This window comes from Bos javanicus, chromosome 23, assembly GCF_032452875.1.
Source record: "Bos javanicus breed banteng chromosome 23, ARS-OSU_banteng_1.0, whole genome shotgun sequence".
Taxonomy (NCBI): Eukaryota; Metazoa; Chordata; class Mammalia; order Artiodactyla; family Bovidae; genus Bos; species Bos javanicus.
Genome location: NC_083890.1, coordinates 28,180,836 through 28,207,021, shown reverse-complemented (window position 1 = coordinate 28,207,021; position 26,186 = coordinate 28,180,836). Strand labels below are relative to the sequence as shown.

The following is a 26,186-nucleotide window of genomic DNA, read 5'->3' as shown; positions in this document are numbered from 1 at the left end:
CATGTGCTTTTCTGTAGGATCTCACTATTTGCGTATGGCATTCCTGGCTGGGCATCTGGTGGGGGGAGACCCCAAATGGAGGTGGACAAGAGAAAGGTGTTAACTCCTCCCTCCTCCTCCGTAGCCATTACTCTGTGCTGTGTATCCGACATGTTATTGCCAGAAACCACATACCTCACATCTAATCATGCCATGCGGTGTTCCAGCTCAGAAGCCCAACGCCCTGCCTCCTCACCTTCAGAGTAAACCAAGCTGCTACTGAGATTACCCACCTCACTCTACCTCTCTGGATTTACACGGGCAGATTCTGTCTTCCAGTTACAGCTGCATTTCCACATAACCCACTTTTATATCTCTCTGCTATTGTTCCCGAAGTCTCTTTGGCCAGGGATGGCCTGGACTCGTTTCTGCAGATCTTTGTCTGATTTAAAACCCACTTCAAGCTCCAGCTCATCCATGATGTTGTCCTTGATCTTGCCTCCTCCAGAACTCAGGAGGACCTGGCCTGCCCCTCTCCTGGGTTCCCACAGCCCCTTCCAGCTCTGACTATAGCACTGGTCAGGGTGTCTTCTGTGATTCTGTACATATACAAGCATACACACATATATATATAAATACATATTTTACACATGTATATACTTGTCTGGCTCCCCCTCTAGACTGTAAATGCCCAGAGGATGCAGAGGGGGTTGTATTCCTCAATATATCCTTCACAGCTCTTACTGTCAGAACCCTGCCCTACACAAACCTTTCATAACTGTGGGATGAATTGGGAGGTGGAACTCAGGGACCCAAGTGACCCATAAGAAAAGCCACAGATGGAGATCCTGTTAGTGGGTTTCGATGGTTGTCTCCATCAGTGGGGCCTGTATGCCATCCCACATTATCATCCCAGCAGACCCTGGGAGTGGGTACTTAATGCCATCTTTCTGATGAGGAGACTGGGAGGCTGTAGGACTCAGCCAGAGGAGCTAGATGGCAGATGGCAGTTTGGATCCTTGCTTCTCAGCAGCAAAGCCTGGCTTTCTCTCCTTCCCTTTTGGTACTTTGCTTTCTCTCACGTGAGACCTCATCACTGCTCCCTTCTGGCTCTACTCCCTCCAGGCCTAATCAGGCCCCTTTGGCTTTGGGGAGCATATTTTACAGGTCAAGAGTACATGTTGACTGATGTTGATGTTTGTACTTCAAAGATGATTGGTCAGAATATGTCTGAAAGTGGGATTGTTCTTGAAAACCTGAGTGTGCCTATAGGGCCTGGGTGCTTCTTACGCTTTGGTGTAACTGGTGGGGGGCACTCACCGTATAATACTTTGGGGGTAGCCAACTAGGATGCTGGTATTCTCGTTCTCCCCAGAAGGGAAGAGAGAATTCCTGAGGGAAGGAAATGAATTGCTAGGGACCCAGGAGGCGGCCTTGGATGGACCACTGTTAATCTCTTCTCGCACCTCCTGTCTGTCTGTCTGTCTTGCCTGGATTCTCCCCTTCAGCAGGACGTATGCCTGTTGCCTAAGCTCTCAGCCTCAGGCTGCCGTGGCTGCTTTCTCCCTCGCTGCCTCGTGGCCTCCCTTCGCCTCCCTTTGTCTGGGGTCTTTGTCTGTGGTCCCTGCGGTCCACAGTCCTCGGCCTCCCCTCCCTTTCTCCCCGGCCTGGCTGCTCCCTCCCTCTCTGCGGGGGCCGGGAGGCTCGGCGAGGGGAGCGGGCTGGGTTGCCATGGTCACATCGAAGCCTGCCGCAGCTGGCCCGGGCAGCTGCTCCTGGGGCTCCGGATGGGCGGACAAAGCCAGGCGGCCTTGGCAGCCCCAGAGCCGGAACCCCAAAGCCCTGAGGCAGGGGGGGACTGCGACCCAGGAGAACCCTGAGCTGGAGGTGAGAGGGAGGAAGCCAGAGCCCAACCGGGAGGGCAGGAGTGGGGACTGGCGCTGGGCCCTCCCTTCTCAGGGAGGGACCGGGCAGTCCAGGCTGGAGGTGTGGTGGGAGGAGGGGAGTGCGGCCGAGCCCACGGGGTGGGGAGGAGGGAAAGGATGGAGAACAGAGTTGGGGCCGAGGTGTGGCAGATGGGCTAGGGCTAGGCTGTTTCCAAGGGGAGTTCTGGGACCCTCGTGCCCTGACACCCAGAGGCAGATTCACTTCAACCTTTGGAATTGGGGCCCCTGAGCCCCTGGTCTGTCCCTTAGTTTTCCCTTTCCATTTCAGCCCCTTACTCTTCTCTTCTCCCAGGTCCCTTCCTTTCAATCCCTATCTTTCCATCTTCCTCTTCTCCCATCTCTGGGTTCCAGCCGCCTTTTTTCCCCTTGGTGTATCTGCTCCCCTTTTGAGGCCCCCTCTTTTCTCTGTCCTCCTCTCTGAGCATCCCTCTCACCCTTTCCTGCCTCCGCTCCAGTTCTCTCGCTTGCCCAGCCCTTCTCCCCAAATTCCGGTCTTGGTCTTCCCATCTTCTGCTATGCACCCTCTGTCTTCATTCTCCCTTTCCTCTCTCTGATCCCCAGTTCCCCTCTACCACAGCCTAGTTTATCCCCTGCTCTCAGAGTTCTCTCACTGTGGCCTCATCTCTCTCCATCCCCTAGGCTGCCCACAGCTGAGCTCTGTCTCATCTTTCTCCCTGTGCTACATCATCTCTTCCTCCTCCTCTCGGGCCTCAGTTTCCCAAGTGGACTTGCTGGCATCAAGCTCTCACACCCGGGGCCTTCTCCACCCCCTCACCCTGCCTCCCACCCCCCAGAGGATTCTCGCTCTCCCCAGCTGCTGACCCAGCCTGCTTGTCCCAGAGGCAGCTGCCTCTCCCAGGAAGGGGACAGCGACTTGTGTGGAGGGCCCATCCTGTCTCTCACTGGTCCTGCTGGGCTTCCCTGTAGTGGCCCGGTGGTCTTCAGGCCAGAGCTGCTCTCTCCTACGTGCTTCTCCTCACATTTTCCCCAGCTGTTCCTCCGCTTTCCTGGGCAGCAGGAGGCCATTGGCTTGAAGGGGAGGGAAGCCCAGAATGGAAGGATGGAGGGAGGAGGGTTAGAGGGTCCTCTGGGGGCTCAGGAGGACATGGGGGCCTACTGGAGTTGGGAGTGATTCAGGAGACGTGGGCGGGCTCTGGGGACCACCGACGGCTGTGTGGATACACTAGGTGTGTGGATACACTCGGTCTTGGGTACACTCTGGGGGCCTGGATGGCAGGGACTTCCCTCTCTGGCCCCTGAGAGTCTCGGCTCAGAGCCTTGCATTCCAGCCGGCTCCAGCCCCCTCTCCGCTGTCACTTGACTCCACTGGGCCCCAGTCCCGCATCCCTCCCACTCCTTTAGCTCTGGGCTGGGATGAGGTGGGCATCACCAACTAGGAATGTCTCCTGGGGGACAAGAGGGAGCAAGGGTTTCAGGAGTCTATGGTTTCTTTGACTCTCTGCAGTGGACTCCTCGGTCTGGCACCGCCATGCCACCTGGCCAGGGTCAGCGTGCGCCTGGGGTGTGGAATGTCCCACTGGGGTGTGAGGGCTGTGGCTCCTTCCCTGAGGGATCTGGCGGCAGTTCAGCCCGGCTGCCCGCCCGGGGCTTCCCGGGAGCAACAGCCCCGGGAAGGAGGGGCCGAGAGTCCACCCAGGTGAGGTTACCCGGGAAACCTTGGCCCCACCCCCGGCGGGCCCCACCCCCGGCCCTGCCTCTCCGGGCCCAGATTCCCCTGCGGCCGACTCCGGAGGGGGAAAGTACGCCGGGGAAACCTGGGGCTTTGGTGGGAGGGGACGGAGAGACAATTCTACGGGGCTGTTTGTTAGTGAGTCCCTTAGCAGTTGGGGTTCCCGAAGGTTTGTGGGTTGACCCGGGGTTGCAGTACGTGCCCATGTGTGCCTTCGCCTCTCCCAAGGGCCCATCTCTTCCTGGTAGTGCCCTTGTGTACTTATCCGGGACGTCGTGTTTCTTTCTTGGGACTGTTGTCTGGGTCTGCACGTAGGGTGAGTTTCTATCTACCTGCTGTGAGGTGCAATGGGGCAGAGATCTGCAGTGGCGTGAAGCCCCACCCTACCCTGCAGGTGATTGGCAGGTGTGGGGTGTGGAGAGAGGTGGTGGGCCCCTGGTAGCCCCTGAATGGGGTGGAACACCTCCCCGCACAGCTCTTGTGTCCTGCCCACCTCACCCAGCAGCTCTCTGCTCTTTCTCTCACACTGGATCTGTTTACTCGTCTCTTGGCACCCAACTTCTCTATACCGCTCCTTTTTGACTGTGTGATTTTCTCTTTGCCTTTCTGTCCTCCTCCTCACCCCCGCCGCTCACCTGTCCAGGCCTGTCCTTGCCAGCGATCAGACCTTCCGACCCCACCAGGGTCAGAGCTGCCTGGGCCTGAGGGGGCCCTGCCCTGAGGAGGACGCCGAGGCTTTGAGCAGGTAGCCAGGGGAACCAGGGCCTCGGAGTCTGGACGCTAAGGTCCTTGAGAGAGACTGGGAAGGGCCTTGCTGGCTTATGGCGGGGAACTGGAGGGTGGAAGTCGAGGAAGGGGCTGGGAGAGGAGGAGCCAGCCCTCAGGCTGGGCTGGGTGTAGAGGACAGGAGACTCAGAGCAGTCAGAGAGAAGCCGAGCCTGGTGATGTGAAAAGAGTAGGTCTAGGAGGCCGGGTTGGACAGGTGAGCCCCGCTCCCTTCCCCCATTCAAACTCCGGCGCAGCGCCGGGCCTGTGGGAACGCGCTCCTTCCCTGTGCCCTGGGGCTGCTCCCCTTCACCTCCCTCTCTAGGAACTGAGCCCAGAAAAGGGGGGTGGGTGGGTGGAACGGGGGGCCATCCCGTCGTGGGGGCAGGGAGAGAGGGAGGCCCTGAGCGGTCCACAGCTGGCCCTCGCTGCGGCGATCCTCCTTTGTGGGGCTCCGGGGGGTGGGCCATAGGCGGGTGGAGAGGGGTGGGCGAGCCGAGCTGGTTACCTGGGGGAGGCCGCGGCGCGCGGGGGAATGCGGGTGGGCGTGGCGGGGCGGAGGGGAGCGCGGGGCCCGGAGGGCGGCGCCGGGCGTGGGAGCGGCAGGCGGGGACGGTCCGGCCCGGGCGGGGGAAGGGAGGGCCGCGGCCCGGGCGCGCGGAGAGCCGGCGGAGCGGGGGAGCGGGGAGGGGGAGGCGGCGCCTGGGCTCGAGCCGCCCCAGCCCTGGCTCCTCTCCCCGGAACAGGCCCCCGACAGCTGCTCGCGGGAGCCGCCTCCCGACACCCGAGCCCCGCCGGCGCCTCGCGCTCCCGGCTCTTGGCTCCCTCCGCCTCCCCCTCCCCGCGCCCCGCGCCCCGCCGCCGCCGCCGCCGCCGCCGCCGCCGCCGCCGAGGAGGCCCCGCTTCGGGGTCGGACGCCCGGGTCTGCGGCGAAGAGCGATGAGAGGTAGGGAGAGCGGCGGGAGGACCCCGGCGGGGTGGAGGGGCGAGGGCGGCGGCCCGGGACTCCGGGGGCGTACGGTGGCCCAAGGATGAGGGCCTGGGCGGGAGGCAGGACGTTCCCGGGCTGGACTTGGTTGTCCAGCGTTGCTAAGTCAGTCCCTGCCCGCCTCCCCAGCGCTCTGGCTTACTGCTCGGAAAATGCGGGCGGGGGGCCGGGGGAGTGGGGGGACCCCTGACCTCCTAGAAAGTGTGTTCCAGTCTTGAGGAAGGACCCCCTAACTCAGTCTGGAAGGAACTGCACCCCAGGAAAACAGGTGTTCATATGTTCCCCCCGCCCCCCATCATCTCCCAACTTCCTGGAGAAGTGGGCCTGTCCTCCCACTGGGCCAGTCTCTGCGGGCATCTACTCACTGTTAAGCCTGCTCACCCAGCCAGCTCCCAGTTGGGCAGCCTGGCCTCAGGCCAGCAGAGAGAGGGCCTGACACCCTAACCTGCCAGCGACAGGCGCTCATTCAGGCTGGATGGTCAGCTGGTTCTGCCAGGAGATACTGTCATTGCCCAGTGAGCACCATCCTCAGTGTCCCTCCCCTACTCCCTCCTCTCCAGCCTTCACCCTACAGGTCCCCTGCTGGTGGACATTCCTTTCCAGCACCTCCACCCCCAGCCAGACTCACTGTTGCTTTTGGCACATAGGTGTGCCCAGAATTGAGTGGTACAGTGGAGACAGGTGAAAGCTGAGCCTATGGGAAAGCAGAGAAATGGCTTTTCTTATCGTCACTCCAGCCACCCAAGTTTCCTTCTGTTCCCCACTCTCTTGACTTCCTTATGGTCACCTTGAGTATTAGTGGGTGGGCTGCAGTTCACTTGGGATCCTGTGCCCGGGGACCCGAGTGTGTGTGTCTCACACTGTCCTCTGATCATAGGAACATGTCTATCATGTCAGGTTCACAGGTGTCGGAGGATGGCTAGTCACTAAGTGGACTTGAAAGAATGCAGAGGTGTGGATGGAGCTGATGTGTGCACAAGTGTCTGTATTTGCCCCGGGTTGGGGGGATGTCTATGTATGTAATGGATTTATGAGACTCTCTGGAAGTCTGTGAGACAGAGGTTTGTGTATGTGTGTGCGTGTACCCTACATCTAACCCCAGTGTTTACATCTGGCTCTCTAAGTTTGAGTGACCACGTGTGTATGTGTGTGTGTGTGTGTGTACAGAGCTCTGTGGGTGTTGTCTGGAGTCGGGGTTGGGGGTTGGGAGAAGAGGGTGATGGGCTTGCAGCAGAGTGTTCCAGCCCCTGACTTGTAATTGGTTGTGATGGGGTTGGGAAAGGTCTTCTGGGCCTGTCCTTGGTGCTTCTGACCCAGTGGAGAGAAGTGGGGTGACAGGGTGTCAGAGAACAGATTGCCCCAGACGCCTCTGTGCATTTCTCTGCTTGGCTCTGTGCCCTGCGCTTCGAAGCCTGCTCTGTTTACCTCTTGCTTTGTGTTTCTCGCCCTGTCTCCCCCTGCCTTCTTTCCTCTGCCTGTCTTTGTATCTCTGCCCCAGGCTCCTCTTGCTTGCTCCGTCTGGCTGCGATGACTCATCTGGGGTAGGCATGAAGGTTACTCAGGGGAACAAGGGCCCCGCTGTTCCCTGGGGAGGTGGGGGGTGGAGAGCAGCACCCAGGAACGCCAGGCTGCCTGCCTGGGGCTCCGGCAGTCTGCTCTGGGTGTTGGCTCCCTGACCCCCAAGGGACCAGGTGTGATGCTTCTGGTTCCAGCTCTCTTTTGATAGCTGGGTCCCCCCACAACTCAGTAGCCCCTCAGCTGCTGCTGCAGCAGAGCTGTGGGGGTCTCAGCTGCCTCTTACATTCCTGCCCTAGAGCATTGTGGGAGCAGCTGGAGGAGGACAAAGGGATGGGGGAGTGTCCCCCCACTCCTCCAACCTCCTGGGGTGACCTGGCTTCCCTGTCTTTAGAACCGCCCTCATCTCCAAGGCAACTCAGCCTTTCCCTCTGCCCTGGGCTCTTCCTTCTGAGGCAGCCCTCTTCAGAAACTGGAACTGGGGGAATAGGATGTCAAGATCTTAGGAAGGGAAGGCAGAGCAGGCAGAGGGGACCTGATGGCAGAGAGGGTAAAGGTAGGAGGGGTGGTACTAGGAGTCCCAAAGAATTCCACAGCCTGGAGAACTGAGTGCTGACCTCTGCTGGGAAGAAGACAGGTCAAGATAATTTGGTCTGGCTCTGGGCCTGGGACTGAGGCTGGGGAGGGTAGGTACCTGGGTTCATAAGGAATTGTAGTTGAAATGGTTTTCAGGGGTGGGGTGGGGCAAGCTGCCTGGGGCCCAGTGAGGAAGACCCAGGATTCTTGAGCTGTAACAGGCACAGGTCACCTGGGGATTGCATTAAAATGCAGATTCTGATTGTGTGGGTCTGAGAGTCTGCATTTCGCCAAGCACCCAGGTGTTGCTGAAGCTGCTGGGTCAGGGGCCAGCATGGCTGTGGCGGGCACTGCGATTGGGAAGTGCTGGGGTCCCCCACTTGTTTGAGAATTCTGGTCTCCTAAGTGGGGAGGGAAACCAGCGTTTAGCTCTGTGTCTGGCACATGGGGAGCATTCTAAAAATACCGCTGATGCTGTTAAACAGCGACTGTTGTGGTCATTTTGCTCCAGTTATCCCCAGAGCAATCCATTCTGTCTCTCCCATGCTGTTGGCCGTGAGCCAGTCTCCCTGATTGCCCTTACACTAACCTTCCCCCAACCCTTATGTCCCTTGCAGAGATGCTGCCCCCGCCCCCATAGGCCCAAGGGATCTGGAGCAATGGGACCAGGGGCCCTTTCATTTCTACTGCTGCTGCTCTTGGTGGCAACTGGAGATGCTGACATGAAGGGACATTTTGACCCTGGTGAGGAGACTGGCTGTTGGGTCCCTGATGGATGGGGCTTGGGAGACTGAGTCGGTGGCCTTGACCCTCCATATGCCTGTGTTCACCCAGCCAAGTGCCGCTATGCCCTGGGCATGCAGGACCGGACCATCCCAGATGGTGACATCTCTGCCTCCAGCTCCTGGTCAGACTCCACCGCCGCTCGCCACAGCAGGTACCTAGCACACCTGGGGCTGTCCCAGAGGGCAACCCCTGGGGCTGCTGCTTGTGCTTCCAGCCCTCTGACCAAGTCAAGAGGCTTCTGAGAGGGCCAATGCCAATGGCAACCCCCCGGCCCAGTTTCAAGTGTCTGGGTGGGGATTAAATACTGGAGACAGAGGCAGACCTAGGGCCAGGTATCCCCTGTGACCTCCTGCCCCCTCCCAGGCTTGAAAGCAGCGACGGAGATGGCGCCTGGTGCCCTGCAGGGCCGGTGTTCCCCAAGGAGGAGGAATACCTCCAGGTGGACCTGCGGCGGCTGCACCTGGTGGCACTGGTAGGCACCCAGGGACGGCACGCAGGGGGCCTGGGCAAGGAGTTCTCTCCCAGCTACCGACTGCGTTACTCCCGGGACGGCCACCGCTGGATGGACTGGAGGGACCGCTGGGGCCAGGAGGTGAGGCTGGGGGGATAGCCCCGGAAGTCTAGGTCCCCTCTGTGCCCCAGCTGTGTGCTGTACACTAATGACTCTGCAGTGTGTGCCCTCTCTAGCCTGGGCATCTCCCCTGAGCTCCATCAAGTGTTGCAAACCTGACCACTTCCCACCTAGATGTGTAATAGGCTTCTCAAACTTACCATAAACTTCTCAGGCTGAACTTGATCCCCATTCCCACCCCAAACCTCCTCCGCCTCCAGCATTCTCTAACTCAGGAAATGGTACCACTGTAAGCTAAGATGCTATCCCTGATTCCTCTATTCTTTCCACCTCCTACTTTAAAGCATCAGCAAGGCAAGTCTGTTCTGCCTCCATGATATTTCCTGAAATCTGCTCACTTCTTAGCACGTCCATCTCTACTGCCCCAGGCCAGGCCCCACCATCCCCTGCTTAGACGAATGCAATAGTCTCCAAATGGCTCTCCTTGCTTCTTTCTTTCCTGAAGTCATCTCCACCTGGAGGCTACATCCAGGGTGCCTGAGAAAATGCCAAGCAGATGCCTCATGCCTGGCTCACTCCCTCTGCTGGCTTTCCTCCCCGCCAGCACAAAAGCTGAGCTCCCTCCTGGGTGCAGAAGCTCAGCCCAGGCTGGCTCTTGTCCACACCCCTTAGTCCTCTCCCTGTTCATACAGGCCATGCTGATTTTCTTGCTGTTCCTGGAACATTCTAGGGCTCACCCCACAGTCTCAAGATACCTTCACTTGCCAGTCTCTGTGCCTGGAAAGCTCTCTCTCCCCAGCTGTGCCCAGGCTTTCCTCCCTCCATTCAGTTCTCCCCCAAGATATCACCTCCTCAGAGCCTTTTTGGACTCCCCACCTCCTGCTGCCTCTTGCTTGTAGAGCTGCCTCTCCTCTTGGACTCTACAGGGGAGGGATGGATGCTCACCCGCTAGAGGCTGTGCCTGGCTGGTGCAGAGTAAGTGCTCAGCCAGTGGCTGCTGAGTGAACAGAGGGATTGGGGTGACGGAAGAGGGAAGCCAGAGCAGGGGTGCAGAGCTGCGAGGGCCTGGGTGGAATCCGGGCACAACAGGATGAGCAGAGCCAGGCAAGGAAGGGATGGGAGAGCTGATGCTGGAGGTCAGGACAGACGGTCAGGCTGAGAGGGGTATCAGAGGGCTCTGCTGCAGCCCCTTGACTTATTGAAGGCCCGGCTGTACTCCACGGCCCCGGGTGCTTGGTGCCACCCTTTGTGGGTCTCTCTGTGACCACTATGGGCTGGGCCAGGAAGCCACTGGTGGCTGGGAAGTTAGATCTGATCTGGAGCCTTCTTCTCTCATCTATCCCATGTCCTGGCCCACAGGTGATCTTAGGTAATGAGGATCCTGGGGGAGTGGTGCTGAAGGACCTTGGGCCCCCCATGGTGGCCCGACTGGTTCGCTTCTATCCCCGGGCAGACCGGGTCATGAGCGTGTGTCTGCGGGTGGAGCTCTATGGCTGCCTCTGGAAGGGTGAGTGTTCAGACCCCAAGAATTCATTCCTGTCCTGGGGATGGGGGAGCGGGGACAGGGGAGCGAGGCGTCAAGGATCCTCTCTCCTGTTGGGAAGCTGTCCCTATGAGTGAGGAGGGGACAGGCAAGCATTGCCTCTGCCATGCCAGTGGCCTATGGCAGCACTTGAGAGAGGGGCCTGAAACCCACCCAAGCCTGACACAGGGGTGGGGGAGGGAGGCTAGAGGTTCTGTGCCCCTAACGCCCCTCCTACCCCCACCCCAGATGGACTCCTGTCTTACACGGCCCCTGTGGGGCAGACGATGTACTTATCTGAGGCCGTGCACCTCAATGACTCCACCTACGATGGATATACCACGCACACTGTTGGCGGGTGAAAGAAGCGGGCCCCGCAGGACACGGAGCCTGGGGTGGGAGGGTGGATGGGGTGGGTGGGGCAGGGGTGTGGTTAGCTGTCTGGGCAGGGAGAGGGCGGAACTGCAGAGAGGCATGGCTTGGGTGGGGCCTCCAGGGACAGGACCAGGATTGAGGGGTAGCAGGGTGACCACTAGCTCATGTGATACTTGGTGCGAATTAGGAAAAGGCGAAGACACTTAGCTCCATTGTAAATCGTCACAGTAAATACACACATTGTGGGTTGAGCGATGTCCCTTAGAGGCAGAGCCTTTGTGTAACATGTGACTGCAAGGTGCTCCACCCCACCCTCCTCCCCGGGTGTGGAGAAGAGAGAGCTGTGTGAGGCTGGGGCGAGGGTGAGGGGGTTGCTGGGCCAGGCTGGCCAGATCACTGGGAAGCAGGGCTGTAGAGCACGCAGACAGGTGACACTTTCTTCTCTTCCAACCTCTTCTTCCTCGGCCCCCTGCTTGCCAGGCTGCAGTACGGAGGGCTGGGCCAACTGGCAGATGGTGTGGTGGGGCTGGATGACTTTAGGAAGAGCCAGGAGCTACGGGTCTGGCCGGGCTACGACTATGTGGGCTGGAGCAACCACAGCTTCCCCAGTGGCTACGTGGAGATGGAGTTTGAGTTTGAGCGGCTGAGGGCCTTCCAGGCCATGCAGGTGGGTGCGGCCAGCTCCCAGGAAGGGCTCTGAGACCACGCTGGGTTCCCTGGGGTGCCCGCTTGGGCTCTCCTTGCCTGAGGGCCTTCCAGGCCATGCAGGTGGGCGCGGCCAGCTCCCAGGAAGGGCTCTGAGACCAGGCTGGGTGCCCCGGGGTGCTCGCTTGGGCTCTCCTGGCCTTGACCTTGTGTCCCTCCTCCCTTTCCCCCAGGTCCACTGCAACAACATGCACACGCTGGGAGCCCGCCTGCCCGGTGGGGTGGAGTGTCGCTTCAAGAGGGGCCCGGCCATGGCCTGGGAGGGGGAGCCCGTGCGCCATGCTCTGGGGGGCAGCCTGGGGGACCCCAGAGCCCGGACTGTGTCAGTGCCCCTGGGCGGCCGCATGGGCCGCTTCCTGCAATGCCGCTTTCTCTTTGCGGGGCCCTGGCTACTCTTCAGCGAAATCTCCTTCATTTCCGGTAAGCCCCTGGTCTCTGCCCAGTTCCAGGCCCCTGGGATTGCTAACCTGTAGTGACCCCAAATAGTCATTCTTGGCAGCAATGAGCCTTTCCAAGCAGGGCTGTGCTTAGTCACCCAGTCGAGTCTGACTCCTTGCGACCCCTTGGACTGTAGCCCACCAGGCTCCTCTGTCCATGGGATTCTCCAGGCAAGAACACTGGAGTGGGTTGCCATCTTCTTCTCTAGGGGATCTTCCCAACCAAGGGATTGAACCCAGCAGGGGGCCCTAACTAATTTGAACCCCTCTTCCCCATTTCTCCCTGCCTATCTCAGTCTTTCCTTTATGAGCTCCTCACTCTTGACTGATCGTGAGCAGTATGACTGTGGTTGTTAAAATATTGAAATATTCTGTGCTGTTTGAGAAGTAGCCTCTTCTCTGAGCCTCCTGAGCCCCACCCTGGGCTCCCCCTGAGTCCAGCTTCTCCCCACAATCCAGCAACTAAAAGGTTAACACCTACCACAGCCACAACCCTCCAGGATCCTATTCTACCACCCTTCCCAGTGGGTTGCTGCATACACTGAGTATCAGCCCCGCTGCCTGTTGTTTAGTTGTTCAGTCGTGTCTCTTTTGAGACCCCGTGGACTGCAGCCCACCAGGCTCCTCTGTCCATGGGATTTCCTAGGCAAGAATACTGGAGTGGGTTGCCATTCCCTTCTCCAGTGGATCTTCCTGACCCAGGGATCAAACCCTGGTCTCCTGCGTTGCAGGTAGATTCTTTACCGCTGAGCCACCAGGGAAGCCCTGCTCCTGCTTCTAACCAAACAGCAGATCATTCCTGGCTCTCGTGCATGTGTGCCTCCCTTTGGTTGCCCCCTTATCTGACTCCCTCTTTTTTCTCCCTTCTCCCCAGATGTTGTGAATGACTCCTCCCTGGCTTTGGGGGGCACCTTCCCACCAGCCCCCTGGTGGCCACCCGGCCCCCCTCCCACAAACTTCAGCAGCTTGGGTGAGCCGCCCTCGGACCCCCTTAAAGGCGTGTGGGTCCTGTGCCACCAGTCGTCCCTGGGGCCCCCGCAGCATGGGTGGGGGGTCTCCCATGGTCCTGACCCTTGTGCTCCCCCCGCCAGAGCTGGAGCCCAGGGGCCAGCAGCCTGTGGCCAAGGCCGAGGGGAGCCCGACCGCCATCCTCATTGGCTGCCTGGTGGCCATCATCCTGCTGCTGCTGCTCATCATTGCCCTCATGCTATGGCGGCTGCACTGGCGCCGGCTCCTCAGCAAGGTGGGCGATGGGGGGACGGGTGGGATGTGGGGGCAGAGAGTGGGGCTCCCGTGTTAGTTCGGGGTCCAGCAGGGACCACAGAGCGCAGTCGAATGAGAATAATTAGAGAGAGGCTTAGTAAGAAGCCCACATCAAGAGACTTGGGCAGGGGGTATGTAAATCAGAAGCAGTGCAGTTCCTAGGGCCTGCTCACCGCAGTGCTGCCCTCATCCCTGGGCCTGTGGGTGAGAGGAAGAGGCAGTGACGGGAACCCAGGAGGAATCTAGGAGGAGTGTGGACAGGGCGCCTGAGTCAGGCAATGGACATGGGTGCCGGGAGGCGGCTCACCTGGGTCCATCCCTTGGGGTGAGGCTGGGAGGCTAAACTCCCTGATCTCACTTCCTGCCTGTTCTCCAGACTCCTGCTGGGGACCCTCTCTGGCCAACCCAGACCCAGCCCGCTGATGTGGCCCACACATCAACCTCTTGGGGCAGAAGCCCAGTGGGAAAAGGTGGCGAGTGGAGCTAGAGGGGCGACTGGAAGAAGTGGGGCACACCACCACCCCTGCCCACATCTTCTGGGCGAGAGTCCAGTGGTGGTGATAACGCGTTAAAGTTGATAGTTATGAACTGGTAGGATTTGGGTTGGAACCACATTGTGGGACTTAAATGCACCGAAGCCTGTTTCTTTGCCGGTGAGATGGAGTAATAGTAGACACAATACAGGCCTGTAGTGAGGCCTGAAGGAGGGCACACGTGTAGAGCATTTAACAAACAGCTGAGCAGTAGCTGCGCTTAATGTTTCCTGTTCCCCACGACAAGGCCGAGCGTAGGGTATTAGAAGAGGAGCTGACGGTTCATCTCTCTGTCCCCGGGGATACCATCCTCATCAACAACCGCCCAGGCCCCCGAGAGCCACCCCCTTATCAGGAGCCACGGCCTCGTGGGAATCCACCCCACTCTGCTCCCAGTGTCCCCAACAGCTCGGGTAAGACCTGCCTTTTTCCAGTCCCACCTCCATCCTCTGCCTGTCTTCCTAGTGTGTCCTTTCCTCTCTCCTTTACCGTTCCTTTCTTTTCCTTTACCAAACTGTCTTTCCCAGTTTCAACTCATTTTTTTATTTCTGTGTCCCTGGTCCCAGCCCTCTACGTTACTCATGTCCCTAGCGTATAATTTCCCTTCGGAATTTCCCACAGTTCCTAGCGCTCTCATCCTGTTACTGTGTCTCCCACACACCCCACTCTCTTCTCTGTTGTGTCTTTTCATTGTGTCTTCCTGGCTCCTCTCTTCTCCTAGACTCACCATGTTCATTCTGTCCATCTATCTGTATTTATATATCCATTCTGTCATTTTTCCATCTGTTTGTCCATCGATCCATATATACTCATGCATCCATTTGTCCATCCATCATCCATTCATTAGCCATTCATCATCTGTTTGTTCTTTCATCATCTATCCATGCACTCACTCTCCATCCATCCACATACATTCATCCATCCATCTACCCGTCCATTCATCATCTATTCATCCATCCATCACCTATCCGTCCAGTTATCCAGCACCCTCCAGATCCTTGTTTTACACAGTCTCTCTCAGTACATTCGGTCTCATCAACCCTAGTCTTGCCCTGTTCTGTGTCTCCCTGTCTGTCTAGCCTTGAGTCTCATCCCTTCCCCTTGTCTCCCCCCGCCCGCCCTCTGTCTAGCCTTGAGTCTCACCCCTTCCCCGTGTTTCCCCCCCTCCTTCTCCCGACAGCGTTGCTGCTCTCCAATCCGGCCTACCGTCTCCTTCTGGCCACTTACGCCCGCCCCCCTCGAGGCCCGGGCCCCCCCACACCCGCCTGGGCCAAACCCACCAACACCCAGGGTAAGCCCCTCCACCCCTAGGCTCTGCCAGGCTCCTGGTACCTCTACTGGGGCAGGGAAAGTCCTCAGACCTTGCTCTCCCTCCTCTCCCGACTGTGGCCTCTTCTGCTCTCCTGAGCTCCCAAGGAAGAAGCTTTTATGCCCATAGTGCTGTTCTGCTGCTGCTTGGTCCTTTTTAAGGCCGTTCCCTTGAGCTGAGGAGTAGAAAGCTCCCTGGTTCTCAGCTTGGTTCCCCTCCTCCTGTCGCGCCCATCTCTTGAGCTCCCAGAGCCAGAGAGGAGGATGCTGCGGTGGCTCCAGGCTCTCTGTAAGCCCCCCTTCACACTCCCCTCTCTAGAGCCGCAAGGAGGCCCTCTCCCCAATGTGTCCTCTCTCTGCTCCCGCCCCCGCCCTTCCGTCTGCTCCTCCTCTCCCCTGTGTTGCCTTCTTGTCGCCCCTTCCCCAGGGCTAAGCGGGGACAGCTCTGCTTCCTCTCCTGTCTGTAGATTCCATGTTGTGCGGGCTGGGAGGCACTGTTTTCTCCCTCCATGTGCCCCTGTCTCTCCTTGTCTCTGAGCTTGGTGTGTTGGGCCAGGGAGGGTTTGGGTAACCATGGCAGAGAGGATGAAAGGATGAAAGCAGGGGGTAGCCCAGCAACGTGAATGGCAGTGGCCGGTGGTGAGTGGGACAAGGGTTTGGAAACTGGAGAGTCACCAGATGGCTGGGACCATCCTTCTAGTGGTGGGTAGAGGAATTCCACTTTCAGCCAAGACTTTTTCATGGTCCTGGACTGTGCTAGGATCCCTAGAGAACATGAGTTCATGACCTTCTTTGCTTATCCATTTCCACTGCCTTGAAAGCTCTCTAGCAGCTCTTATCCCATGCCAGCACCTCCTCTGTTTTGAGGCTGCTGGGTGGAATACCAGGAGGTGGAGGGTAGGCCCCATCTCTCGCCCACCTGAGAGGCAGGGGATGGGGCCTCTGGGCGGCGGGGGATGTGGAGAACCTTGGCTCTCAGGGGCTGTTCTTGATGCCTCTTTCTGTCTTCTTTCCCTCACCCCTCCAGCCTGCAGTGGGGACTATATGGAGCCTGAGAAGCCAGGTGCCCCGCTTCTGCCCCCACCTCCCCAGAACAGCGTCCCCCATTATGCCGAGGCTGACATTGTCACCCTGCAGGGCGTCACCGGGGGCAACACCTATGCTGTGCCCGCGCTGCCCCCAGGGGCGGCTGGGGATGGGCCCCCCAGAGTGGATTTCCCTCGGTCGAGGCTCCGCTTCAAGGAGAAGCTTGGTGAGGGCCAGTTTGGGGAGGTAAGTAGGATTCCTTTCCAGCCGTCGGTAGTGGGGCTGCACGCCACAGCCAGGCCTCCCCTTGGCCAGCAGCCTGTCCTCCGTGGCTGTGTTGTTCCAGTTGGCCCTGTCACCTTGGTGAACCTCGAGGCTCCTAGCAAATCGCCTTCTTCCTCTAGGTGCACCTGTGTGAGGTAGAGAGCCCTCAGGATCTAGTCAGTCTTGACTTCCCCCTCAGTGTGCGCAAGGGACACCCTTTGTTGGTAGCAGTCAAGATCCTACGGTCAGATGCCACCAAGAATGCCAGGTGAGGACCAGGGATGGCGTCTGGAAGGTGAAGAGTGAGAAGTGATTGAGAGAAACCTGGAAGAGTGGGGAGAGTGGCTAGGGGCTAGTGAGCAGGGGTGCGGGGGTGCTAGATTAGAAACTGCAGGGCAGCCCCTCGGTGACCTGCCACCTTCTCCCTGCTTCTCCAGGAATGACTTCCTGAAGGAGGTGAAGATCATGTCGAGGCTGAAGGACCCAAACATCATCCGGCTGCTGGGTGTGTGTGTGCAGGACGACCCGCTCTGCATGATAACCGATTACATGGAGAACGGCGACCTCAACCAGTTCCTCAGTGCCCACCAGCTAGAGGACAAGGCGACGGAGGGGCCCGGGGATGGGGAGGCGGCCCAGGGGCCCACCATCAGGTACACACACAAGGGGGTCTCATCTGCTCCCCTCGCCCCAGCTTAGAGGGAAAGGGGAAGCACGGGGTGGGCAGACAGGCAAGGTTCCAGGAGGGGGCCTGGGATGAGACACACGTGGCCGTGTTCATCTGGAACTCGAGGGGCAGGAAGGCCGGAGATGACGACAGTGAGGGTGGTGCAGGTCAGGAACTGCCCTGTGCTCTCTCTCCCTCACTCTCTCTCTGCCCCTGAGTGTAGACGGGAGCATAATAAACATGGTATCTCTTTGGGGTCAGATGAGCGTAGAGAAAGGTTGAGTGGGCCTCCACCTGGACTTTCCATCTCTGCCCCAGGAGGAGGGAGAACCCAGTCCTGGGAAGCGGGCTCTCCTTCATCTCCCAGCAATCTGTGAGGTGGGCACGGGTCTAGGGCTGCCCCATGACCCTCTGTTGTCGGCTCCCGTACCCAGCTACCCGATGCTGCTGCACGTGGCGGCCCAGATCGCCTCGGGCATGCGCTATCTGGCCACACTCAACTTTGTGCATCGGGACTTGGCCACGAGGAACTGCCTGGTTGGGGAAAATTTCACCATCAAAATCGCCGACTTTGGCATGAGCCGGAACCTCTACGCTGGGGACTATTACCGCGTGCAGGGCCGGGCGGTGCTGCCCATCCGGTGGATGGCCTGGGAGTGCATCCTTATGGTGAGAGGCCCTTACAGAGGTGGGCAGGGAGGGGAGGCTGGGGCAGCACTGACTGCCACTCGGAGCCCTGGGATCTCATTCAGTCACCTGCCTTCCCTGGACTGCAGTCTTCCTCATCACTAAAGTGAAAGTTTGGGCTAATGTTCTACAAGGTCTCAAGGGACTTGAGGAAGAGGGAGTTATGGTGTGATGGGGAGCAGTCCAGGAGCCAAGATCGAGTATGAGTGATGGAGTCAGGGTAGCAGAGAGAAAGGAAGATAAAGAAGCTAGAGACAGATTGGGAATCAGGACCAGAAAATGGAAAGAAAGATGGATAGAAACGGGAAGAGGTGAGGCGAGGACTAGAGCAGCAGAAGGAAGGCAGAGCCAGAGGAGAGGAGTGGGCTTTGTGGGAAAGAGGGCCAGCTAAGGAGGGTGGAGTGTCGGCGGGGAGGGAGTGAGTGGGGTGGGTGGTGATGCTGAGTGGACAGGGTCCCAGTGGGGAGAGGAGGAGGGTCTCTGTCATCTGATGGCTTTCTCTGCCTCTGTTGCCTTACCACACACCAGGGGAAGTTCACAACCGCCAGTGACGTGTGGGCCTTTGGGGTCACCTTATGGGAGGTGCTGATGCTCTGCAGGGCCCAGCCCTTTGGACAGCTCACTGATGAGCAAGTCATCGAGAATGCAGGGGAGTTCTTCCGGGACCAGGGCCGGCAGGTGAGAGCAGAGGGGAGGGAAGATGGGTCCGAGGGGCCAGAAGGGCCAGAGCCTGTCATCTTAGGGACTAAAGACCATTTGCCTGCCTTTCATCCATGCTGCCACAATGCAGGTGTACCTGTCCCGGCCCCCGGCCTGCCCGCTGAGCCTGTATGAGCTGATGCTCCGGTGCTGGAGCCGGGAGCCTGAGCAGCGACCACCCTTTTCCCAGTTGCATCGGTTCCTGGCAGAAGATGCGGTCAACACAGTGTGACTCACAACACCCAGCCGCCCCCATCCGGGGGATTCAGGGGAGGCTAGTGGCACTAAACAAGAGGAGCTTACGGCACCCCCACTCCATTCTCCCTCCTGACCTCCCTTCACCTCTGAGAGGCAGTGTGGCTGAAGGTGGGCTGGGCCTGCCAGGGAGCTGATGCCCTCCCTTCCCCGGACACGCTCTCATGCCTCCTTCCTGCTCCTCTCCTAGAAGCCCCTGCCGCCCACCCAGCTGGCCCTGTGGATGGGATCCTCTCTGACCTCCTTGAGCCATCCCTTGGGGAGGCTGGGAGAAGATATAGGGCAGACACTGGACCTGGCCCACTGGCACACCTGGGCCCCACTGGACAACACTGGTACCTGGAGAGAAGGCTGCTGCCCCCAGCCTCTCTCTTTCCGTCACACACTGGACCCCACTGGCTGAGAATTTGGGAAGTGAGGAGGACAAGAAAGGGAGAAGGGGGTTCCCTTGTATCTCCTCCTGGAATTGCCCTCAGCTTTGGCCTTTCCCTCCTCCATCCTCTGAAACACTGGACTTGGGGGTGATCCCTACCCCCACCCTTCTGCCTCCCCACCTCCCACCTGCCGTGTTGTAGCTAGAACTTCTCCAAGCCTGTATGTTTCTGTGGAATAAGTATTGGGATTAGCGGGGAAACAGAGAGCAACGGCCTGTGGCCCTGGGGTTGGACATCTCTATCGTAGCTGCCACATTGGTTTTTCTATAATCACTTGGGGTTTGTACATTTTGGGGGGGGAGAGACACAGATTTTTACACTAATATATGGATCTAGCTCAATGCTATTTTAATCCCCTGCACTAGGCAGGTAATAATAAAGGTTGAGTTTTCCACAGCTGCGAGTGGGCTTCTTGGGGTTTTGTCAAAATTTGCCTCCCGCTCCCCCACAACCCATTTCCTTTCTTCCTTCCCCCCTTTTTTCCTTCTTCTCCCCATTCCATTTCCTAACGTGTTTTGCCCAGCAGAGTGTTCTGCTTCTTCAAAAGCCAGACCCTTGCCTGTGGGACCTAAGGTCCCACATGAACATGGAGGTCTGCAGGAAGCCTAGAGGGAGGCTGACCCATGGACCCCTTTGGCAGTCCGGAGAGGTCTACTGATTCTTCCTCAGAATTATGTTTTAAAACCTGTTTAAAAAACATTACATATATATGTACATACATATATGTAATATATATACACATATACAATTATGACTACATGTATATAAAACAGGAAAGCAATTGAAAGTTGACCAAAATGTTAATAAAAGATACAGTAATGTGTGCTGCTTTAAAAAATACTTAAGAAGAAGACCTAGCAGCAGGTATAATAATTACTGACATTTTCAAAAAAGTAATGAGCATAAATGATATTCTGAGATTTCTACAGCTGTAGTGGGAAAGGAAAATAGCCATGGTGTCTATCAGTGACAAGTCACAGGTACTGCTAATATACTGGGGCTTTTGCTCAGTCATACTTGGAGGAAATGCTAAGTTTCAGTTAGAGGATAATAAAAATAGAGGTGTAATTTTTTTCTTGCCGAGATTCTAGGAAACCCTCCCACATCTTAGATCCCTGGGTCTGGAAGCCACAAGTAGAGAATCCCTGGATTAGACTGATCAAGTGTGCAAATAACCCAACAGGTGTGAACTATTTGAGAGCCAAACCAAGAGCATAAATGATCTCAGAGGCCTGGAAGAATGAGTCACAGCCACCAGGAAAATGTTTAACAAAGAGTTCAAATTTGGTTGGAATGAAAACAAAATATTCACTGTAAATATTGTAAAAGGCAGACCCATCTTGATGGCAGTTCATGTGAAATAAAGACACTGGGTCTCAGTTGATGACATTCACAAAATGAGTTAACTGGATAATGGAGTGACAATAAAGATAATTTAGGTTGTATTAATAGGCCCTTGGGGTTCCAGGTCACAGATCTGAGACCTGCTGGAAACTACACAGGTCAGATCACTATGACCCACAATTTAAGATAAGTACTGACAGAATGAAGAACTCCCAAACCTCTGACCTTGTAAGTCTTAAGCTCTACACCTATGCAATCACCTTGGGTTCATTTGAATTTAAGTCTCAGCAGGTTCAAACCTGCTGCTTGTCTGTGGTTTTCTGAGAGCTGCACAAGACCAAAACCTGGGGATCATCCTTACACCCCTTTTCCCCTACTCTCATCTCCCAAGTCCAGTCTACCAAGAAGCTCTGTTGCCTTTGCTTCCCCAATTCCCCTTAAATATATCATTTCTGTTTCCATCCCCATCGGGACACATGCTACCTCCGTCTTGCCTGGACCACTGCAGTAATCTCCCAGGATCTGTTTCTGTTCCTCTCTGGTTTGTTTAAGCCAGTGTGATCTTTAGGCATGCAAATCTAAACCCACTCCTTTATTCCAAACCCTTTAATGGCTCCCCATGGACCTCAAAATAGAACAAAATTTTGGGCAAGTTTGCTCCCCTACCCCTACTTTGTGCACTACTGGCCTTCTTTCAGTCCCTCCAATGGACACAGTCCTTCCTGCCACATGGCATTTGCAGCTTGCTGTTCCTCCACCTGGAACATACTTCCCTGGTGTTTTTGCCTTGTTAACTCTTGCTTGTCCTTCAGTAACCTTCCCTGACTTGCCCAACCAGGTCAAATCCCCGCTTGATGCTCTCAGAGCACATGACTCCTTTGTAGCACTACAGGTATGAATTTACATGTTTTTAGTTATTTTTTAGAAAATAATGACAATGCTACTTACTGAGCACCCTCTATGTGCCAGGCTGTTGTTCAATTGCTCAGTTGTGTCCAACTCTTTGCCACCTCGTGGACTGCAGCACGTCAGACTTCTTTGTCCTTCACTATTTCCCAGAGTTTGCTCAAATTCATGTCCATTGAGTAGTGATGCCATCCAACCATCTCATCCTCTGTCGTCCCCTTCTTCTGCCTTCAATCTTTCCCAGCATAAGGGTCTTTTCTGGTAAGTTGGCTCTTCACATCAGGTGGCCAAAGTATTGGAGTTTCAGCTTCAACATCAGTCCTTCCAATGAATATTCAGGACTAATCTCCTTTAGGATTGACTGATTTGATATCCTTGCAGTCCAAGGGACTCTCAAGAGTCTTCTCCAACACCACAGTTCAAAAGCATCAATTCTTCGACACTCAGCCTTCTTTATGGTCCAACTCTCATATCCATACATGACTACTGGAAAAACCATAGCTTTGACTAGATGAACCTTTGTTGGCAAAGCAATGTCTCTGCTTTTTAATATGCTATCTAGGTTGGTTATAGCTTTTCTTGCAAGGAGCAAGCATTTTTTAATTTTATGGCTGCAGTCACCATCTGCAGTGATTTTGGAGCCCAAGAAAATAAAATCTGTCACTGTTTCTATTGTTTCCCCATCTATTTGCCATGAAATAATGGACCAGATGCCATGATCTTCACTTTTTATATGTTGAGTTTTGAGCCAGCCTTTTCACTTTCCTCTTTCACTTTCATCAAGAGGCTCTTTAGTTCCTCTTCACTTTCTGCCATAAGGGTTGTATTATCTGCATATCTGAGGTTATTGGTATTTCTCCCGGCAGTCTTGATTCTAGCTTGTGCTCCATCCAGCCCAGCATTTCAAATGATGTACTCTGCATATAAGTTAAATAAGCAGGGTGACAATATACAGCCTTGATGTACTCCTTCCCCAATTTGGAACCAGTTCATTGTTCCACAGCCAGTTCTAACTCTTGCTTCTTGACCTATGTACAGGTTTCTTAGGAGGCAGGTCAGGTGGTCTGGTATTCCCATCTCTTTAAGAATTTTCCACAATTTGTTATGATCCACACAAAGGCATTAGCATAGTCAATGAAGCAGAAGTAGATGTTTTTCTGGAGTTTTATATCTTAGTTAATTCAACATAGGAAGTAGTTATTGCCATTTCGCAGAGAAGAAAAACCTCTGTTAGGTTAGCAATATGCCCAAGGTAGCACAGCTGGGAAACAGAAAAACTGATGGCGAACAGCCTGTCAGCTCCTGTCTCTGTTCCTTCTCTCCGGGTCACCTGAGGGGGAAAAGACATGAGCTCTCCATTACCCATCATAGGAAGTTTTCATACACAGAGTGGATAGCCCTAGTCAGGGAGCTCTTTCCATAATCGCAGCTCCAAGGAGCCCAGGCTGATTTTCCTCCTGAAGACCGGTTCTAGGAACTCAGACTGTGCTCAGCTGGACATCGGACCCCTTGCATCCCTTAAAGCAGGACTCTCCAAGAGAACTCTGTGATCAAGGTCTACAACTGCACCATCTAATAGGTAGCTGCTAGCTACATGCAGCTATTATTTGAAATGCTGCTAATGTGACTGAGAAACTGAATTAAAAATTTTATTTTAGTTAATTTAAAGAGCCACAGGTGACTAGCAGCTCCTGTTCTGGACAGTGCAGACTTAGTTTTCCCTACATGTAATGTAGGGAACCATGATCCAGTCCACCCAGCTCCCCTTGCTTGTTCTGATTAAAATGAAGTATACGGCCTATTTCAGTTTTACACACACGTAAATGCACACTGGAGTAGGTGTGCCACTTTGTAATCTACTTTTCTCTCTGCCATTATAGGTGGTCCACAGTTCAGGCCAGGACACAGTGACCTCCTCTGCAAGTGTTGCCTGGTATTCTATATTTCAACTACCCACATTTTATCTAACCAGTTCCCAGTGATAAACATTTGGGCTGTTTCCAATGTTTTTAGGCTACAACAACAAACACAGTTTAGTAAACATCTTTGCATGTATATCTCTCTACACATGTCGGAGAATTTCAGTGTGCTACCTTCCTAACGGGGAGTTGCTAGGTCAAAGGATAATCATTAAAACCATTGGTATATACTGCCAAATTACCCTTAGAAGGGTATGCCTATGTCAACTTTCCACAAAAGTATTATGAATATGGTCAAGTGCTCATGTATACTGAACCAACAGTGAGGTTGTCATTATTACTATCATTGCTAACTGGACATTATTTATTTAATTGACTTTTCCTTAATTAACAGTGAATTCCCTTGTGGCTCAGACAGTAAAGAGTCTGCCTGCAAGGAGGGAGACCTGAATTTGATCCCTGAGTTGGGAAGATCCCTGGAGAAGGAAATGGCAACCCACTCCAGTATTCTTGCCTGGAAAATCCCATGGACGGAGGAGCCTGGGGGCTACAGTCCATACGGTTGCAAAGAGTCGGACAAGACTGAGTGACTTCACTTTCACTTTCAATTAAGAGTGAAGGTGAGAGTTTCTTGGACTTCCCTGGTGGCTCACCTGGTAAAGAATCTGCCTGCAATGCGGGAGACCTGGGTTTGATCCTTGGGTTGGGAAGATCCCCTGCAGAAGGGAAAGGCTACCCACTCCAGTATTCTGGCCTGGAGAATTCCATGGACTGTATAGTCCATGGGGTCACAAAGAATCACTTTTGAGAGTTTCTTCATTTGGTTACAAGGCACTTGTGTTTATTGCATTTACCATCTGTTATTTCTTAGTATTTCTATTATATTGTTTCTTTTTCTTACTGCTTTTGAGAGATAAGTGCTCTTTGTATTTTGGCTATTTTATCAACCATTTTTTCCCAGATTACCAATTCAGTTCAGTTCAGTTCAGTCGCTCAGTCGTGTCCGACTCTTTGCGACCCCATGAACTGCAGCACACCAGGCCTCCCTGTCCATCACCAACTCCCAGAGTTTACCCAAATTCACGTCCATTGACTCGGTGATGCCATCCAACCATCTCATTCTCTGTCGTCCCCTTCTCCTCCTGTCTTCAATCTTCCCCAGCATCAGGGTCTTTTCAAATGAGTCAGCTCTTCATATCAGATGGCCAAAGTATTGGAGTTTCAGCTTCAACATCAGTCCTTCCAATGATCACCCAGGACTGATCTCCTTTAGGATGGACTGGTTGGATCTCCTTGCAGTCCAAGGGACTCTCAAGAGTCTTATCCAACACCACAGTTCAAAAGCATCAATTCTTCGGTGCTCAGCCTTCTTTATAGTCCAACTCTCACATCCATATATGACTCCTGGAAAAACCATAGCCTTGACTAGACGGACCTTTGTTGGTAAAGTAATGTCTCTGTTTTTTAATATGCTGTCTAGGTTGGTCATAACTTTCCTTCCAAGGAGTAATCATCTTTTAATTTCATGGCTGCAGTCACCATCTGCAGTGATTTTGGAGCCCCCAAAAATAAAGATTATAATTTGTCCTTTAACCTTATTTAACGTCTGTCATAAAGCAGCTTTGCCAGTCTTGTGTCACTCTTTGAGGATTTTAAACATTGCTCAAGAAACAGACCAACAAAACATGCATGGGCTGGCTACAAAGTGTAACAAAGGCTTAGTCTTACCATTTTGATTCCTGGTCACTTGCAAATGTACTTCAAATCCCAGTTCCAGCACTTTGTAGCTATCTGATTACAATCACAAATTTCTTAATGTCAATGAGTTTCCATTTTCTAGTCTGCAAAGTGGGAATAACAAAACTTGAAAGTGAAAGTGAAAGTCATTTAATGGTGTCCAACTCTTTCCGACCCCATTGACTATACAGTTCATGGAATTCTCCAGGCCAGAATACTGGACTTGATAGCCATTCCCTTCTCCAGGGGATCTTCCCAATAAAACTTGCCTTTCAGGAATTTGGGGGAACGTGTAGCTCTGGCTTTTACTGAAGAAGTTCCCTCACCCCATAATAGTTTCATAAATCAAATCAGGCTAAACAATTTTTCTTTTAAAAACTGCATTTATTAGGATATTCAAATTAAACAGGAAGTGCTGAAACCAATACTTTGGCCACCTGATGTGAAGAACTGACTCACTGGAAAAGACCCTGATGCTGGGAAAGACTGAAGGCGGGAGAAGGGGATGACAGAGGATGAGATGGCTGGATGGCATCACCAACTCAATGGACAAGAGTTTGAGTAAGCTTCAGGAGTTGGTGACTGACAGGGAGGCCTGGCTGCAGTCCATGGGGTTGCAAAGAGTCGGATACGACTGAGCGACTGAACTGAACTGGGGAGGTGGGTGGAAGCATGAAGGATATGAGAACATTTGTGGAGGACTTGGGCTTCCCTGGTGGCTCAGACGGTAGAGTTTGCCTTCAGTGCGGGAGACCCTGGTTCGGTCCCTGGGTCGGAAAAATCCCCTGGAGAAGGAAACATTCTTGACTGGAAAAATCCCATGGATGGTGGGGCTTGACAGGCCCCAGTCCATGGGGTTGCAAAGAGTCAGACACGACTGAGCGACTTCACTTTAGGTACTGAGGAAGGCGCAATGGATTGAATTAACTCCTAATTCGAGAAAATGCTCTGGAAAGTGCATTATTCCAATTTTATGGGAAGCAACTGAGCTCAAGGAACCCAGTTTCCTGCGTCTCGACACGTAAGTGCCTCACCACCAAGCAGTGTCTGCACCTCCGCCAGGAAGCCCTCGGGGTATTTCTACTCCCAGAGTCCCCACTCGAGTTCAGTCAGTTAGACTCGCCGTTAGCCGAGTGGGTAGATAGGGAGGCGGAACCAAGCAGCCAGACCTCTGGTGCTCCCGGCTCTCTTAAGTACAAGCCAGCCTCTCTCCGCTAGGCTTCCTCGCGGTGCCTTTTGGGAGTTGTAGTCAGACGCGCCTCAGCTTGCTCCCGGGTGAGGAAGGACAA

The 26,186-nt window shown here is 54.9% G+C and overlaps 1 protein-coding gene across 6 annotated transcripts; it reads left to right on the top strand.

Moving 5' to 3' along the window:
- The first annotated feature begins 1,742 nt into the window (after positions 1-1,742).
- On the top strand, positions 1,743-19,387 carry DDR1 (discoidin domain receptor tyrosine kinase 1). 6 transcript variants are annotated; one of them, XM_061398573.1, is made up of 18 exons: positions 1,743-1,866; positions 8,077-8,203; positions 8,294-8,396; positions 8,609-8,837; positions 10,176-10,323; positions 10,588-10,696; positions 11,194-11,380; positions 11,592-11,838; positions 12,730-12,825; positions 12,947-13,098; positions 13,899-14,064; positions 14,832-14,942; positions 15,987-16,231; positions 16,390-16,517; positions 16,687-16,902; positions 17,351-17,585; positions 18,132-18,281; positions 18,394-19,387. In XM_061398573.1, exons 2-18 carry the CDS (start codon positions 8,119-8,121, stop codon positions 18,532-18,534), a joined length of 2,748 nt encoding a protein of 915 aa, XP_061254557.1. In that variant the 5' UTR covers positions 1,743-1,866; positions 8,077-8,118; the 3' UTR covers positions 18,535-19,387. The 6 variants fall into 6 exon arrangements, with proteins under 6 accessions (XP_061254557.1, XP_061254558.1, XP_061254560.1 ...); XM_061398576.1 differs by lacking the exon at positions 1,743-1,866 and adding an exon at positions 3,696-3,931; XM_061398578.1 differs by lacking the exon at positions 1,743-1,866 and adding an exon at positions 4,413-4,597.
- Positions 19,388-26,186: the final 6,799 nt, after the last annotated feature.